Source organism: Cuculus canorus, chromosome 2 (genome assembly GCF_017976375.1).
Source record: "Cuculus canorus isolate bCucCan1 chromosome 2, bCucCan1.pri, whole genome shotgun sequence".
Classification (NCBI taxonomy): Eukaryota; Metazoa; Chordata; class Aves; order Cuculiformes; family Cuculidae; genus Cuculus; species Cuculus canorus.
The window spans coordinates 155,546,421-155,565,454 of NC_071402.1; the positions used below are offsets into that span (position 1 = coordinate 155,546,421).

The 19,034-nt window shown below is 46.2% G+C and overlaps 1 protein-coding gene across 1 annotated transcript in view; it reads right to left on the minus strand.

Annotated features, from left to right (window-relative positions):
• OXSR1 (oxidative stress responsive kinase 1) overlaps positions 1–18,739 on the minus strand; it is a 104,168-nt gene extending 85,429 nt beyond the window's left edge. The window contains exon 1 of the mRNA XM_009558289.2: positions 18,462–18,739. Coding sequence (XP_009556584.2) covers positions 18,462–18,531 — 70 coding nt within the window. The 5' untranslated portion in view covers positions 18,532–18,739. The remainder of the gene's footprint in view (positions 1–18,461) is intronic.
• Between the last annotated feature and the right edge of the window lie 295 nt (positions 18,740–19,034).

Below are 19,034 nucleotides of genomic sequence, written 5' to 3' on the forward strand. Positions count from 1 at the left end.
GCTTTGGTTTTTTTTTTTTTAAGTTTAGGAGCAAGTAACAAATAGGTGGGGAGAGAAGTGATTTCCCAGGATGCTATGAACAACCTTTAGTGGGAAAAACTACCACAAGAGCAGTTTGCACTAGGGTGTCACAACTCAGACAAACCAACCCTCCCAGCAAATGCAGATCTGCTGCGATCAGAGCCGACTGCAGTTCCACGCGCTGCTTAGCTGCAACGCTGTGGGCAGCACTGGGTTAATGTTCCTATCCTCAGTTCATGCTTGCTCCCACCTCAAGATACTCTGATCAAGGTCAGTGCAGAGGCTCTTCCCTCCACCTCCCTGCCTCCCTCAAGATCAGCTTTCGGAGAAAATTCGCTCCCTAGTTAATCTCTTCCAGCACAACAGCTTAGCAAAACAATGAAAACTGGGCACAGCCAAATGCTTGCTGCTTTTTTCCTAAAAAGCAGGAGATCATTTTGTTGTGGGCTGTGAGGGGAGGAAAGAGACCCCTGAGTGGGTATTTAGGATCTGTTTGATACCCCCTGCTTTCACCTCTGAAGGCTCTCAGATACAATTCCAACCCTCAGTATAGCAGCTGCAAAATTCCTGCCTAAGAGGGTCATGACCTGCTTTAGGAAACACTGCCTAAGGAGGAAAATGTACCCTTTCTAGGCCTTGCTTCTTTTGTGTTTCTATGATTAAATGGTCCTTTATGAAACAAAACCGACCTCTAAAAGGATGAAAACAATGCAACCCAAAAACTCCCCAGGTACTCGGTAACTGAAGCCTGATTTCCCTGGGTCTCTCCTCTGGATCCATGCTCCCTGCACCTCCACAGCAGCCAGGGATCCAGCCTGAATTCCTCCTTAAGCTGAGACAAACTCCCCACAGAAACCCACCACCAGCCTTCAAGGGAGGCCAGACACCATCTCTTCTGCACTCATTTGCTCTCACATAACTCATATGGAGCTTTTAAAAAAAAACTCTCCGAGATCTCTGTTGAAAGTTGATGGAAAGCAATGATTTCAAGGACATTTGGTGGAGGAGTGGAAAGACACGGGACTGACCTAAGGACATAGCATGTTCACTTTGTTTCCAAAGATAAGTGAACCTCTGCAGCCGCATAAGGACATTGCAGCTCTCCCAGTATGAGCGGAGTGAATTACATTGATGCCTCCTCCTAGGCGAACACAACTGAAGCCAGAAGTCCTTTTGGCAGATATTTGCTTCAGCAATGGGAACAACTGTGCCAAATGGTCACAAGACAAACATGAAATCCTGGCTCTAGAACAGTGTTCGCCCACCATGTGCAACAGCAATTTGAAGTAGCTACAGAGGAACACTGCTCACAAAACAGAGTTCCTCAAGCTTTGAATCCATCTCATAAGTGCAATACAAGTTTCAGGTACCCTGGGAGATGTGAAAACTTCCCTTCGAGGTAATCTAGTTGCTCACACAGCTATTTCAACCACGGGGGACATCTTCCATAAAGACTGATACTCCAAGACAGTTCTCTTCATGTGGTATCAAATGCCTTCCACAGAGAAACATTAACACCTCCAAGGATAGGGCATCCATGACTGCTCTGGACAGCCTGTGCCAGTGCCTCACTACCCTCACAGGAAAACATTTCTTCCTAATATCTAACCTAAATCTCCCCTCATCCAGCTTAAAACCATTCCCCCTCATCCTATCACTGGACTCCCTGATAAAGAGCCCCTCCCCAGCTTTCCTGGAGGCCCCCTTGAAGTACTGGAAGGCTGCTGTAAGGTTTCCCCAGAGCCTTCTCTTCTCCAGGCTAAACAAGCCCAACTCTCTCAACCTGTCCTCACATGGGAGGTGCTCCAGCCTTCTGATATCTTCATGGACCTCCTCTTTCTACAGCCTTTTTGGCTGTTTCACCACCCACATGCTGAAGCTTTTTTTTACCTCAGTATCTAACCAGATCCCCCAGCAATGTTCACAACTATGGTCTTTCACCATGAAGCTCTGTAGAGTCCAGTTTCATCTATAACTTCCCACTGGATACCTGAGGACAGCAACACCATCCCCACCAAACCCAGCTCTCCCAGCCTGCACCATAAGTCATGTACCCAATTCTCGTCCAGCATTAGACCATGCTCAGATGAACACAACCCTGCCCTCTCCTTTCCTCATTCCCCAGCACACACACAAGCTCTCTATTTTTAAGCAAGATCTGGAATCCATCTCCATTATCTGGAGTGCAGTGCCAGAAAGCCGCTTGTGACGCAGACTCTGTTTATAATTGTGCCCCTGGGTTTTCCTCTTATGAACAATGCACACAAAACACATCCCTGCAAGGCTTCTCTGGACCAAGCAACCGCTTTCAGGCTCCAGGTATCCAGTTTCAGGTATAAAAAGCTAAAATTGCACAACCGTGTCCAGTGGGCTCTGGTATGATCTCTGAAAGGGTTTATCTTATACCCAGAACAAGAATCACTCACTGTGATTAGCTACGGAACTAGCAACAGAAGTAGACAGTTTGCTTCACTCCACATCTTTTTATGGGACTACACATCCTATAAATGAGCAATGAAGACCCAGACATGGAAACTTACACATGCACACACACCCCCCAAGATCTCTTGGTCAAAGATGTGACACTATAGAATCAAAGAATGCTTTGGGTTGGAAGGGACCTTAGAGATCATCTAGTTCCAACTCTGCTGCCATGGGTACAGACACATTCCACTTCATTAGGTTGCTCAAAGTCCCATCCAAACTGGTCTTGAACACCTCCAGGGATAAGGCATCCACAACTTCTTTGGACAATCTGTGCCAGTTCCTCACCACACTCACATGCAAAAAAATATTCCTAATACCTCATGTACATCATCCCTCTTTCAGCTTAAAACCATTACCCTTTGCCCTATAACTGCATTCCCTAATAAAAAGCCCCTCCTCAGTTTTCCCATAGAACCCCTTGAAGGATGCTAGGTCTCCCTGGACCCTTCTCTTCTCCAGGCTGAACAATCCCAACTCTCACAGCCTGACCTCATATGGGGGGTGCTCCAGCCCTCTTATCTTCTTTATGGCCTCCTCTGGACTCACTCTGACAGATCCACGTCCTTCCTGTCCTGAAGGCTCCAGAACTGAACACAAGACTCCAGCTCAGGTCTCACAAGAACTGAGAAGAAGGGGAGAATCCCCTTCCTTGACCTGCTGTTCACATTGCTTTGGATACAGCCCAGGATACAGTTGGCTTTCTGGCCTGCAAGCACACATTGCCAGCTCAGCAAGCAGACAGTAAGGTGCTCACTACAGACCACACAGACAGGACACCCAAAGCCCAAGAGATCTTTATTGTTTTACAATACAGACTCAGCATTGACGCCTGCCACTGCAGGCACAGGGCCAGCAACCTCCATCTCCGGATGCTTCAGTTCTTTGACAGCCTTGTGCCTAAGACTTGTGAGAGCCCTGCTCTGTACTTACTCATTCCAAGGACAACACAGCAATAAAACAAGAAGATACAAGACTGAGGATAGCTCTTACAAAGCTCAAGATAGATACACATCTAATTAAACCAGAAATGAAATACCAGATTGCAAACTCAGACTGACCTTGCATCGTTTGGTCAGTTCACTATGAAGGCAAAGTTACACCTGTACTTTCTTCAGCTCATTTGAGGTTTCAGGTGAGAAGAGCCCTCTTGCAAAGCACAAGCCTCTTCTAAAAACAAGCTAGCAAAAAAGCCTACTCAAATTTACAGCCAGCACAGTGTGGGGTGGGAATACTCCTTTCCCCAAGCAGGATTCGGTAAGAAAGCCGACTGAATGTCAAAAGTCTTCATGGACCAAGCCCCACAATTCAGGAAGAGTGAAGTAATGCAATGTTAATGCTTCCTGAACACAAACAGTTCTTCAAGGCACCTCCCCACCACATGTCAAATTCCTGCTGCAAAATGGAAGATGTAATCTACACTGACAGCCACAAGTGGCATCAATAAAACCAAAGGGAATTTGCAATGGGACTTGGACATATTTCTAGAACTGCCACAGTGGGGACAAAAAAATCTGCTCACTCATGGAGGAGAAAGCTTTCACAGGAGAGCATTATCTACTCAGCCCAATACTGCAGGAAGAGTACGTAAATGTGAACGATGCTAGAAGTGAAGCTACAGCCCTGAATCAGCAGGAAGATCACTTGGGTCCTTCTAGCACTGCTCAGAGCAAACCCAAGCAGCAAGTCAACTCTGAACGCTGCTGTTCGGAACACCATGAACAACAGCAAAACCAGTCCAGAATTTAGTCTGTTTTGATCTGTGCCTGATTGGGAAACCTGTGGGAAACTAAAGCAGCAGAATAATTCATGGTCAAGGTGAGAAAAAAGGTACAAACTCGCAGGAGTGAGCAGAACTCCCCCCTGCAGTAACCCAGGGAGTGGAAACACTCCCAGAGCTGCACCAACACAGACGCTCACTCCTAGATACCTTTCCACCACTTGTTCCTGATATGGATTTACTACGAACAGTATTTCCCACAGAGAGAAGAACTAGGGCTTTACATTCATTTCCCTGCAAGCTCCAGGGTAACAATACCCTATTTAAATAGGGCAATACCACATAAAATACCTTATTAAATAGGCAATACCCTATTGCAAACCCTGGTAGAGGTAGCAAGAGGCCAGGTTTAATTCTGTGCACCCTCCTCAACTCCAGTCACATAGGATTTGATCTACAGGGAGGCAGAGAAACCTTGAATAGAAAAGAGGGAAACGAATACTTGCTAATACAGCATAGGGAAGAAATAAATCATTATAATAAACAAGTATAAGCAAAGCCAGAAAGCAAAAGCAGATTTAACTGCATAGTTGTAAAGAAGCCAATTCTAAAGCCTTTGGGTGGAGGAAGGAGGAAAACCCACAATCCCCGCTGCCTGTGTACTATAGCATAAGCACATCCCATACATGAAAGCACTTGCACTACATGTGTGTAGTGGTCCTACAGGCAGGTGCAGTAGCTGAACTCACTCATTTACAAGAAAGAAGCTACCCTCATATAGCTGAGGAAAAGGCTTTAAAATTAATAGTTCAAGCCTGGTTGAAAGAAATTGTTCTAAAACTTCCCATTTCCATGTGGTCAATGTCAAAGTGTCACCCCCCTGCTATAACGCAGCACGTCCATTCCTCTTTCAGGCTCACCTTGAGCACTTCTGAGTGCTGTGAACATGCAGCTGGGTCCCAGCCAAAGGTGACTGCACGTGCATTAAGACACAGGGCATGTGCTGGACAACACAGAGAGGGTGATAACTGGGAGGTAATGTGTGCAGGTACAGAATCAAGACTTAAATACAAGAGTCTTCTGTTTCACACCAGCGCACCCGATGACTAAAGCCTACATCTGGTAATGAAAGGACTGGAAGGAGGGACAGGGCAAAGCAGAGCTATTACTTGTGAAATTCTAGGAATGGTATTTAAATTGCAGGTGCATCTCTTTGTAATGACTTCAGGTCATTTATTGCAGTATACTCAGAGTTCAAGTAGCTTGCGATTCTGTGCAAGTTGCAAGACCATCTATTTCAAACTGTTCTCACCCAAGAGGGATTTATGGTGCTAAGACTCAATTACACGTTCTCCCCAAAGCCTGAGAATCTTTGTTCGATTATTTTGTGTTTGCATCTGCAGTGTCCAACAGACAATACTCCAACATTAATCCAGCATGTTCAAAGGATGTCAGAAAATAAGGACAAGCAGATTTTGGAACCTCAGCTATCAAATCAGAAACACAGCCAAAATATTTGAATTGCGTGTGAGCTTGCTGGCAGTGAATTATTTACCATCGTGACAAGAGCGCTTGCAGTTGACACCACCACTGTAAACCACGCGTTGCATTCAGAGCTCAGAAGTTTCTGCCCATGTAAGACAATGTCTTTCTCGAGACTCCTAATGCTCCGTGTACAACAGAGAACAATCATAAGCACTTCTTTAAACACGCTTCCCCTCCAGTGGTCCAGTGATACAGAAACACTTGATGCTGCAGACTTACTGCCCGGGTCTTTAGTTCAGTTCTTAAACTCGAAAGCAGGAGTACAAACCCATATCCAGTCTCTTGTAAGAGGTCCGATATCCTTTCTGGAGCCAGCAGCAACTGAAGGGCAAGAGCTGTGCCTGGGTACAGTTCTTCATGGCTCCATCGAGCTCCACGTTATAAATAAATGAATGATTTCTAAGCTCTAGAGACATTTAGTTGCTGCAAACTGCACAACTCGATGCCAAGGTTTCTCCAGAAAGGAAGGGGAGTCTTATGTAAATTTTCACCCCACCCCTATGCTACATTGTTCTCTCGAAACTGTTTCAATATCTCTTAGGCCCCAAACACAGAAAAAAGGCCATCTGTTTTCCCGCCTTCAGCAAACATTCAGGTCAGGAATCCTTACAGACTAAGCACAGAAGCGACAGTTTTGGAGAGGTCAGTCTGTCAATATAACACGGGCCAGGACTGTAACTGAGGGCAAGGAATAGGGTTGGCCAGGCAAAGGATGTCAGCAAGATGTCACAGAATCATAGAATAGTTTGGGTCGGAAGGGAACTTGGAGATCATCCAGTTCGACCCCCCCTGCCATGGGCATGGACACCTACTGGATTACATTGCTTAAAGCCCCATCCAACCTGACCCTGAACACCTCCAGGGATGGGATAGCCAACTTCTCTAGGGGCAACCTGTGCCAGTGCCTCACCACCCTCACAGGAAAAAAATTCTTCCCAATATCTAATCTAAATCTCCCCTTTTTTCAGCTTAAAACTATTCCCCCTCATCCTATCACTTCATTCCTTGAAGAGTCACCCCTCCCTACCTTTGCTGTAGGCTTCCTATAGTACTCTCACAAAACCGTCAGTGGGTTCCTTTGCTGTTTGGTTTCACAACTGAACGCTTCACCTACACTCACCAGCTCACAGGGCACACAGCTGAGCCAGGCTTCCAGCTGCCTCCCCACCACCAAGTAGTGCCAAACACAGAGCAAAAAGCCACAGCCACCCAGCCATCGGGCTCCAAGCTGGAACAAGAGACTGAAGAAAAAAAAAAAGACAAGACCAGTCACAGATGGCATCAGCAGAGAATAGAACTAACAGGGGCGAGTATCAGCTCATCTGGTATTCTCCCAACCTCTTCTCTGCAAACATAGCAGAAAGATGCGGCCAGAGGGTGCTGCTGCTGACTGGCTGCCTGACCTCCTGCAGCCCCCAGGGCACCCCAAATCAGGTCACACCAGCACACATCCCCATCACACCTTTAAGCCAACATGATTTAACCTAAAGCCCACCTTGCAAAGGACAGAGAAAACACTGACTGTCTGACCAGAACCTCAGTAGAAAATACAAACACAAACACCCACCAGTTGCACAAGGTCCTCAGGTGATTTGGAGAACGCCTTGGAGACCACTTTCCCCATGGCAGTAACCAGAGCAAGCTCCAAGGGCCAGTTACACAAGTCCTGCGTGACCTGCTGCGTTTACTTAAGATGCTATTAGCATGACTAAATTAGATTTTCAGTTTGAAACCAATTATATTTATTTGATTTCGTGCCAGCATCTCTGGCTAATTTAAAGGGCACTGCTGCTATGCAGTGTTAATTCTACCAGATAGAAAGCAGGCTCAAACATCTCATTCCCAAACACAACAATATTACTGGAGAAGGTTTATCCTTCCTTTTTAATCACTGTCAGTTATCTTTATGGTATATGCAGCAATGTAAATATCATGCTGGCTGTCATCAGGTATTACCAAGGCTCAAAATACATCCCTGGTACAGCAGCCAAGCCAGCATTCTCCCTTCCTCCCTCCCAACCTTTTATCTCTGAACTCTGTCTCAACTGTAATTTTCAGCTGTAGAGGATATTTTATTTGGCCGAGATTCCATTAAACAGCACAATCTGTCTGCATAAAGTGCAGATGTTTGATAGTGCAGTGGTTATTTTAGGTAAATAAGCTTTTAAGTATCTGATACGTCCTCTCTTGAAGGCTATTATCCTTTCTTTTCAGGGAATAGCTTGATCTAATAAGTCTCTTCTATGTCTATTAGCGTGTTCAGCACATAAGATTAGCCCACTGGTCAAAAATTACATTATTTAACCAAGAGTAACGAGAACCATCCCGAGCCTCAGGATCTGGACAAATAACTATGCTCAGGCTGCCAGTCCATCAGCTGCTCAAATAAAGATTTGCATGGGTGAGTTGTTCCACGGGAAGAGTTCATGCTCAAGACGCTTTTTCCAGTGAAGTAGTTTGCTGCAAAGTCAATAACCAGATGCTTCTTAGCAGTTAATACCAAGTTATTTATTAGACAGCACTTGGCATCCTCAATCACAATTTTCACTTTAGTGAAGGGATGGAACTTAAAGCCTCAGCGTGCACACTGCCTTGCAAGGTGAGAAACAGAAAGCAGTTCACAAAGAAGTGGCCTAGGAGATGAAGTTCTAACAGGTGAGGACTCAGAACACATCAGGTTTCCAAAGAACTCAATTTCCAGTGGTAGATCTTAAGGAAATGCAAATCAGAGACATTCGTAACCAACACATTTAATGTTTGGAGACCGTACAGTCAAGCTGCAGCTCTTCCACGACTTTACCAGGAAGACTCTTTGCAGATACAGCCTGGATGTAAAGCAAACAGTGTAAGAAAAACACCATGCTATAGACACATACTATAAAAAAGAAGGCATTGTTATTTCCCACTATCATAGGGAATCCATTAAGCAGCTGTTTCACACAGCAGCGACAGGGTCACACGGAGGGTTCAGTGTTTAATAGAACGTGTGCCTGTAATTCCCCCTTGTGCCACTTCAAACACAAGCATTCGTTAATTCAGTACAGGGATTATACAATTTGGCATCAGCTATAGCAGGGAACTGGACTCCATGACCTCAGCAGTCCCTTCTAGCTCTGCATCTCAGCAGAATCAGCAACAGTAGCTTTCCATTTGTGTTCTGAAAATGGACATAATGAAATCCATCTCTGGGGATTTTGCAGGAAAGGTGTTTAGTCTGTGACAAGAAGCATCTTTTTTTAATGAGTTTTTAAGCCACCAACATAACCTAATATTGCATTGCCTGCCTGCAGCTGGAGATGGCCCAAAACACCTGACTGGTGTTTCAGCCATGCCACTCATCCAACAGGTACCAGCTCTGCGCATAGTCAGGTAATTTCCTTAATATTCCGTAAGTGCTCTCATCCTACAGCTATTATCTGGCTCCTCCACTTTCCAAATGCTATCCTTTTCCACTACTCTCAGCACCATTTTCAGAGGAGTGGAACAAACCCTGAAACCCAAGAAAATGAACTTAAAATCCCCTGGAGACAAAAATGAGCAAGAGCCTAATCTAGATCAAATTGAAAATGAAAATACGCAACCTATCTAACAGTGACTACGGAGCTTCCATCCAATGTCTAGAAAACCCTCAGCTTTATAAAACAGATGTTGAATTGCTAGAAGATGCAATAATCTCACACCCTGATCTCAAACATGTCAATGGAATTCCATGTTTACAACCAGGTTTTCAGAACATTTTCCTACTTGACAAAACTCTCCTCTCTAACAAACTGCAAAATCTGTCAATTAACTGTGCTCTATGACAGAAGGCAACTCAAGATCTTCTACACAATAAGGTATCAGAGAATACCACAGGGCAAGCCATGTGCTCGCTCAGCTCTCACCAGAAGTGAGATGAGGTGCTCGAGGCCAAAATTTCACTCTGTAGCTTTAACCTAATTATCAGTTCTGTGGAGGGATGAAAAGGAAACAGCATCCTCCCACACCGCTTTATTAATAGCAAGGTGCTAGCAGTAAAAAGAGTAAAGTTTGTGCTTAAATTACCATTCATGACTATAAAGCAGTAAAGTTTTGGCAAAACCCAAGGAGACTTTACTACAGCGAGAGGTGATCACTGAAGTATTTCAGCTCACACTATTCTTTAGCACCTGCTCATATCTTTCCTCTCCAGGATGAATTTACACAGGCTCACTCCCTGCCTGAAGGAAATATCCATTTGGGAGAATACTACAAAGTCAATTTAGCATAAAATAGCGAAACAAAATAAAACAAGAACATTTTTTTTTCTCCTGTGTCCCCAGCTCAGTAGTTCTCAAGATAAAAAGGATGGGGCAGAAAACTGAAATTGGGCAAGAAACTACAAACTCTTTCAAAAGAGCTTTTCTGTATTCCCTTAAAAACACGTTTTAATTTGACTGAGTCCAAAAGTGTTGTTCCACAAGCATGCAGTACAAGCTGTATAATAATTTAATGTATGGGAGGTGGAAGGAAGATTCAGCTAATTTGTTGATTTGCTGAGAAAGTGAATGAGTGCTCTGAATTTACTCTGCACTTCATTCACAGATGGGACTTGTGAAGCCGTTAAGTCTCGAAGACAGATGTTCCTGCAGACTTCCCAGGATGCAAAGCCAAAGCAGTTCCTTGCAAGACATGTTAGACTATAGCTTGGTGGAAGTTGATACAAAGCCAAACATTTTTTTCCAGGATGGAATTTCTCTTAATTGCAAGAAAATCTGTGTTACGCAAAAATTCTGCATGCAGTGATGCACATCAGGAAACAACGATGTTTGAGAACCTTAGGGAGTAGTGAAAAAAAGACCTAGGAAAAAAAAGAAAAAAAAAAAAAGCTGCTGGATGTTACAGCTATTCAGTTGGGGAGGAGGGGAGAAATACTGGATTTTTCCTTTTTGCACTTGGATCACCACAAATCCCTGCCTGCTTGTATTATGCAATGGGACCACATAATCACAGACTGATTTGAAGTGGAATAGACCTTAAGGATCATCCAGTTCCAACTCCTCTGCCATGGGCACAGACACCTTCCACTCAATTAGGTTGTTCAAAGCTTCATCCAATCTGTCCTTGAACACCTCCAGGGATGGAGCACCCATGATTTCTCTGGGCAGCTTGTATCAGTGCCTCACCACCCTCACAGGAAAACATTTCTTCCTAATATCCAAGCTGAATCTCCCTTCTTTCAGCTTAAAACCATTCCCCCTCATCCTATCCCTGCAGTCCCTGATAAAGAGTCCTTCCTCAGCTTTCCTGAAGGCCCCCTTGAAGTACTGGAAGGCTGCTATATGGTCCCCTTGGAGCCTTCAAAATCTGGTTAAAAACAAGGAATGTGCAGGCTGTGACTATTAACAGGAGAACCCCACTCATAAGCAGCATTTCAAAGCTACCACACTCAGACAACCTAAGGGCTCAAACTTGGGGCTGACAGAATCCCGAACTAAGGTCAGTCTCTTTGTTCATATTCACACACAAGAGGACCATGGGAAATACTGAAGCAGTATCACATACCCCTGCTGTCACGTATCTGTATTTACACCATGTGTTACAGCGATCTTGTCTTACTCAAGTCAGATGAGTTTTATTTTGTTCCTAGTACAGCTCACTTCATCAGCGTATGCATTATTTTGCACATCAGAAGTATCACATCTCCCCTCACACACCAGAAGTGATGACCTTCTAGTGAAGTGCCTGGACAACCACGGACCTAACCCTGCCCCAGAAACTTTCCTGCTTGACTCCCAGAAGCTAGATGGAGCTTGATGTTTTTTTTAGAAATGTCAAGGCTAAACTCCCTTAGGTGAAGTTGCAGCAAACTGCAATAACTTTGAGAGCCAAGTTCTTCATATCTACATCTTAGCTGTTTGATTCTAAAGGGAGTGCAGGATAATAGGCTAAATTCATCTGGAAAGTCCCAGGATCCTGATATTCCAAAGATTTTGCAATGCTGAATTCCACTGCTCCACAGCTATTCTTCTACATCCACAAAGCTCTCAAGCCTGTCTCTCCCCATTAAGGATGTTTAATAACACTGGAGTTTACAAGCACTCCATTAGCATGTCCACAGCTAAATTTACTGCTACAGAAATTTACGATGGATATCATCCATTTTAGGGGAAATTTTCCAACAAAATTTGACCAAAATGCATTTTTTCCACAACTCACCAACACAATTAGCAGCAAGAACCAGCATTATTGCCTATAATTTTAAATAGATCCAACTTTTATTAAAAGATTACATCTCTAGACACTGACTTAGCGGGCAAGCTGCTAACACTCAGAAACAAGACAGATGCTGCCAAGTTTAAATAGACAAATGTTCTGGGGAAGAGCTGATTTTCTCCAAGATTCCATCAGCTGCAGAAAGAACAAGCCTCCGAGGCACACTCATACAGCCAGCACATACACCCCTCAGGTGTGCTCAGGAGCACAGCAGATGCAAATTTCCCAGCAGGAGCCAAGATACTTGAATTCAACTGAACTATTCAAATGGTATTTCCTTAAGATGCAGAAGAGTTAAACATTAATCAGTCCAGGAACCTTGTAGTACTGGATGCAACCACCACACAGAAACCAACTACAGGAAAGCGTGAACTACTTCCACATGGAAACACCCCCCATATGTATTTTATTTTCTTAATACCCCAGGAATAGCTGAAAGCAGCGGGATCCATCTCTACCCTTCCCTCAAACCAGCAGGAAAAGCAGCCGCACAGCTTCGATAACAACAATGCATTCTTCCCAGACAGCTTTCACCACTGCTTGGCTCTGTATGCCCCGAGTTTGCTTTCTTGTGCATTTTATCCTTCTTCCTACCAGAGAACAAATATCAGGAACAGTAAACAAAGGCACACACACATCTGAACACCTTTTGCTTTCCCTTCCCAACAGGTGAACATTGACTCAATTTAGCCCTATTCTAGAAGAGCAACAGTATCAAAGGTCTTAAAGACATGACATGTGTCAAGCATTCACAGGAAAGGCAGCCTGAATGCAGGAGTAACCTGGCTATTCAGTCTCACTTGGGAATACCCAAGAAGACACACTTCCTCTGTCCGATTAGCTGAGAAATTGCAGTACTGAGCATTACCCACTCCAGTGCCCCCACAGACCAAGTACTATGAATGATGGCTAACACTTATTTTTAAGAGATCTACATTTGCCCAAAGCTATCACAGAATCAAGGAATCATTAAGGTTAGAAAAGACCGATGATACAGTCCATCAGCCCAATACCACCATGCCTACTAAACTACGTCCCAAGGTGTCATATCTATATGCTTTTTAAACACCTCCAGGGATGGAGACTCCACCGCTTCCCTGGGCAACCTGAGGCCATTTCCTCTTGTCCTATCACTTGTTACTTAGGAGAAGAGACCAGCAGTCACTTCACTAAAGTTAATTTTATATAAGCTTTAACATAATATGAAACAACTCAAAGGCTTCCCTACTAACTTTAAGTGGAAAAAATTTACAAATGAGCACACAAAGCAAGTCTTCAAATAAATTAACCAGCCTGACTACTGGGAATACACTGTAGGAATGAAATTCATTTAGCTAGGCTTGGGGGGAGGAGTGGGAATCCGTGAGGAAATGTTAAAACAAAACATATGGCAAGAAGACTGAAGTTTAAACACTCAATTTAGTTCACAAGCAGTTATATTTTATAGAGCGTAACATTTTTCTTGAATGGGTTTTAAACAGTTAGTCATATGAAACTGCCTGCACCTTGCACATAAGGCTCACAGGTAAAACACCATGCTTCAAAATAGAAAGCTAAAAAGTTATCCCTGGACAAGAGCCTCCCACTCCACACAGATTTTTCCATTCAAAGACTTCAGTCGTACTTGGTGATTACAGACAGGCCGCTCTTTCTCAGTGGCAGTGCTTTTACAGCACATGAGATAACTACACAAGAACAAGATAGGTGACCACAGACATTTGGATAAATAGGGAAGCACAAATCGTTATTTTACGAAATCTTTCTATACCTGCAAAAGAAAATTTCTCCTGCACAGGCTCACTTGTACAGCTTGGGAAGAACATGGCTAGAATTCTGAATTTTCAACTCCAAAAGATCAATGTGCTCACAGGCAAAGCCCAATTCAAAAGCACCACAAATGACAGTCATTAAAAAAACCTCATCGTTCAGTAAATGGTGACTTCAATTTTCAATTTAAACTTGATTTCTGAGGGGAGAAGAAACTCCCACCACATCTGTTCATGCCGCCTGCGCTGTCCTCATCACTATGAAGGAATCTGTCAGGGGGGAAAGGGCATAGGAATAGAGCAAGGGAGCACTCCCACCACTAATTTATCTCCTGTTTCTGGCACAGGCTGTTCACAGCAAAGAGGATGCTCCTAAATCAAACAGCCACAGCCAGCGCAGCTCTCATCATTCCAAAAAAGTAGCAAAATGAGAATGACCCAGTTCCAACCAACTTCACTACCGCTACCAGCATTTCCAGCAGGAGCTGTGAGATCCAAGGGGGCCCACATGTGTGAGTATCTGATCAGCACAAGCAGCATGAGGTCAATTTTTTTTTCAGGCTTCAAAAAAGCAGCTGCCATGATTTATATGCAAGCCGTGCTGAGAAAACCACCTTCACAACCACCAGCACAGACTGTATTTTCTTTTTGGATGAACATTTAGATACCTCCAGAGGCGGCATTCACCTGCAAAGCTTATCACTACTCTGGGGGTACAGTTCAAAGAAATGCTTTATAAATTGCTTCATCTACCCCCGCCTCCGCTTTATCCATTTTTTTAAATGAAAGTTGGGTTCTGATCGTCAGCAAGGTTCTTGATGCAGCAGAAGAGAAGTTACTTAAGCCAAAGGAGGCTACTCAGCAGGTACTAACATTAACCAAACATAATCAAGTCTGGCATAAATCCATACCTTTATAACGGCATGAGTCACCCCCAGTGCTGAGTAATCCTTTTTTTTAGTATTAGCTAGAATCAGTAGGGCAATTTTACAGGAGAAGTTCTCTTTGCAGGTAAAAAAACTTGCTTTTTCAATTCCTGCACTGAAACTGATTCTATCCACCTCAAATGAAAGCCACACATAGCAGGCAAAACCAGCACAAATGAAGGAATTAGACTACACATGGATTTCCCTTATTCTGATGTGGAAAAACAGCTGAGCTGGTAATCTACTGAATGTCGGGCAAAAGTAAAGAGCAAGGTTTTTTTCATCAGGAAACAAGTAAATCCTTTAAAAGCACTGGTGCAAGGTTCAACTCTTCCCATGTCAGGATATCTCTTTGTTCCCCACTTTTGAAAGACTTTTACAGCTCTACAGAAGTAAAGAGAGCTCAAACGAAAAATAAAACAAAAAACACCCCACCCTTGGGGTTTACAGGAGACACAGAACAGTGAAGGCAGTCCAGCTCAGTTAACACAGTGACATTTTGTCCCACAATCATATACATGCGAGGAAACTCGTGTCACATCTCCATCCCGGGCACTGGCAGGCAAACAGATGTTTGAAATGAGGCGGGGGGGCATAGGGGAAGGAAAAGTTAAAAAGAGAAACCGTATGTTTGCAATATACACATTTCAGTGTATGCTCCATCATGTGCTGGAATGCCAACACAATCTTCTAGTGAGCGGGCGACATTCAGAAATTCAGTTTACAGAGGATCAGGGAAAAGATATGGTAGAAATTAAATACTTCTTTCCTGATTTCTGCCCAAGTTCTGTCAGTTAATGTGAGACACAACCCATCTCTGTGCTGCTCCCAATACTTTGAGGCTGTAGGATGTGCATCTCCAGCAGCAAGTTCTCGTAAGAGCAGGATTGCATTTACATTCTCTTTTGTTCCCATCCCACTCTGCTCACCAGCTACAAAGAGGCAGATTGTCCCTTCACTCCTGTTGTTTGATACTCAAGCTTAAATCCTTGCTTTGTGCTACCCTTTGGTGGCTCCCAAGAGAAAAAAAAAAAGTATTCCCTACACACAGACATATGGAACCTGTTCCTTTTCCCTGCGAAATGAGTGGCATGTTCTCCCCCTTCCTCCTTGCAACTTTACCTCCCGCTCCTCAAAGAGATTGAACATCATCCTCTCCAGAGCGCATTTTCCAAAGCAGTTTTAAAGGACTGATCCGTAAAATTAAATCTTCCCCGTGTTCACAGGGAGTTTGTCTGTTTCCTAAAGCACTGCTGCTCCCACTGAGCAAAGGGAGAGGACAAAGCCTGACCTCACAGAGCAACAGGGATTTTCAGAAGGATTTCCCCCCATTCCACAGCTTTAGTTCCTTCCTACTTTTAAACAATGCCAAGAATTTAATCTCTTAAAATAGTATTTTCAAAAACTCTCCCACCCTCCTTAACAGAAACCAAGTCTCCCCATGAGGCAGAGAAGGAAGGCCCAGGCACAACAGCACTACATCATTTATAAACTTCAAAAAGCACTCCACAAGGATGACTCTAAAAATTAACCTCCTTCCTAAAAGCCTTTGGCCAGGAGCCTGTCCTGCTACTTCCTGCATTATTCCAAGCCTCCGGAGAGCAAAGCTGGAGGCACTGACCTTAGAGTCACCTGTAGCACCACCTCAGATGTGTCACATACTCGCCCTAGAGCGATATATCCCTGGAACACACACCCCAACAAAACGGTTGAGACAGCCAATAAATCAGTACAGCGGGAGGCCTGTGTAGCTGTGCAGTTTAAAGCCAAGGGTTTGAGAGGGGGGTGGGAAATCATTTAATGGAGAGAGCAAGGGCTGGGGCCTCAAGCTCCAAGGACAATGAATGAAAATTCACAGCAGTGGCAAAAAAAAACAGGATAAAAGGCTTGTTCGGAGGCATTACTAACCCTCTGTCCCATGCATGGACTGAGGCAAAGCAGGGATCCAGAAGTCATCCCCCCAAAACTAGCAGGGGTGTTCTGGAAGGAGAGAGCCTATATAAGTGGTGGAGTTTGCTCCCACATGCCCAGTACAAACCGGCACGGTGATGGGGGAGAAAACCTAGTCCTGCTCTATCCCTGCTCAGTCTGCTGTGGGGACATGCACCTCTGTGCCAAGCACGAAGCTGAGGCAGAGGGGAGAACCTTCCTCACAAGGACGGAGCCTCCAAAGACCTCCCCAAGCTCCTGCTGGGGCAGGGGGAGCAGCCCATGTCCCCCTCCATAGGTCCCACATGGGGGCCAGCAGACCCCACAGAGAAGGTGCTAGGGGACCTCTAGCCCCACCCCGGAAACGTACACCCCACAGCATGTGGGGGCAGATCCACAGACACACACCCTTTGGAGTTGGGGGGGCCCCCACACCATACAATTCCCTCAGTAAAGGGGCTCCCAGATCCCCACAGCCCTCTGGGTGGGGGGTTAAAGAACCCCACATGCACCCTCCCCCTCCAGACATTGTTGAGGCGGCGGGCACTCCTTGACATGGGAGGAACAGACATCACCCACTCTTCAGCCGAGGTGGGAAAAACACCCCAATTCACTCAGTGGAGACACCACACACCCCCAGCTGAGAGGGGACAGACACCCCACATCCTGGCCAAGCTAAGGGGGAACAGACAGCACACACATGCACCTCAAAGGTAGGAGAGGGGGGGGAGGACAGACATCACCCACCCACCCCTTAAAGCTGAGGGTGGGAAGGGACAGACGCTACACAGACACCCCTCAAAATTGCAGGACACACACCACACACACCTCTCTCAAAGCTGAGGGTGGCGGGGGACAGACACTACACACATGCACCTTAAAGCTGGGGCTGGGGGACAAATGCCACACACATACTACACTGAGGGGGTGGGACAGAAACCACACACACATACATGAGGAAGGGGAGACAGAAAATACTGACACACACACAAAACTGAGAGGGGCACAGATACTCCCAAATCTCTCAGCTAAGGGACAGACAGGCATCCTTTCCCCAAGCTGAGCATTTGACAGACATCCCCTCCATCAGCCATGGGAGACACAGACACCCCCAGATCCCTCAGTGGAGACACCCACAGCTCCCAGATGAGGGTAAGCAGACAACACACACAGTCTCCCAGTCTGAGGGGAGACAAACACCACCTCCCAAGCCGAGGGATGGGCAGATACCCCCAAACCCCTCAGTGGACACACACCTCAAATCTGAAGGGGGACAGACAACCCCTCCCCAGGCCGAGGGACGGACAGACACCCCCAAATTCCTCAAATCCAAGAGGGTACAGACACCCCCCAAACTCAGGGGAGCCAGACAGAGAGACAGTACACACATACTAAGCTCAAGGGACACACACAACCCTCTCCCAAGCCAAGGGATGGACAGCCACCCCCAAATTTTTCAGTGGAGACACACCTCAAATCTGAGGGGAGACAGACACCCCCTGAACTCAGGAGAGACAGACAGACAGACACACACTACACACACATATCAAGCTCAGGGGACACAGATACTCCCTCCCCAAGCCGAGGAACGGACAGACACCCCTAAATTCCTCAATGGGCACACACCTCAAATCCGAGTGACCGACAGACACCCCCTCCCCAGGCCGAGGGACAGGCAGACACCCCTTCCCCCTGCTCGGAGAGGGAAGAGACACCCCTTCCCTCAACTCAGAGGGGGGACAGACAGATACAGACACACGCTCCTCACATTGAGAGGTCCCCACAGCCCACCCCCAGCTCCCGCGGCTGCTGGGCCGCCCGGCGGGCCCCGCTCACCGATGACCTCCTGGAGCTCATAGTCATCCTTGTTGATGGACCAGGGCAGCGCGCTGGGCTCCTCGGCCATGGCCGCGCCGCCACCGCCGCCGCCGCCACGCACCACCCGTCCTGTCCTGTCCTCCCTCCGCGCCGCGAGGGGGAGCAGACACGCAGGGAGCGAGGGAGAAGGAGCGGAGAGGCCGCCCCGCCGCCCGCGCCGCCGCCGCCTCTGCTACCGCCGGGCAAACTTTGCCTGCGCCCTCCACCTGCCCATGCCCGGAGCGCGGTGACGTCACGCGCACGCCGGCGACGTCGCCCTCGCGCGCCACGCCCACCGCGGCGGGAAGGGAGGGAAAGGGGGGTGGACGAACACCGCTCGCAGCCATCTTGAGTGTGGCATAAAATAAACCTTCTCACCGCCGCACCATCCAGCACTCGGCTGCCGCCGTGGCGCTCAGGGGATAGCAGGTATGGTGGGTTTCGAAAACCAGCGGCGGAGGGAAGGGTTAATTAAGAGGAAGGGAAGGGCTCGGATGCCACACACAAGATGGCGGCAGGAGTCGCCCCCCTCCTTAGGGAGGAGGCGGGAGG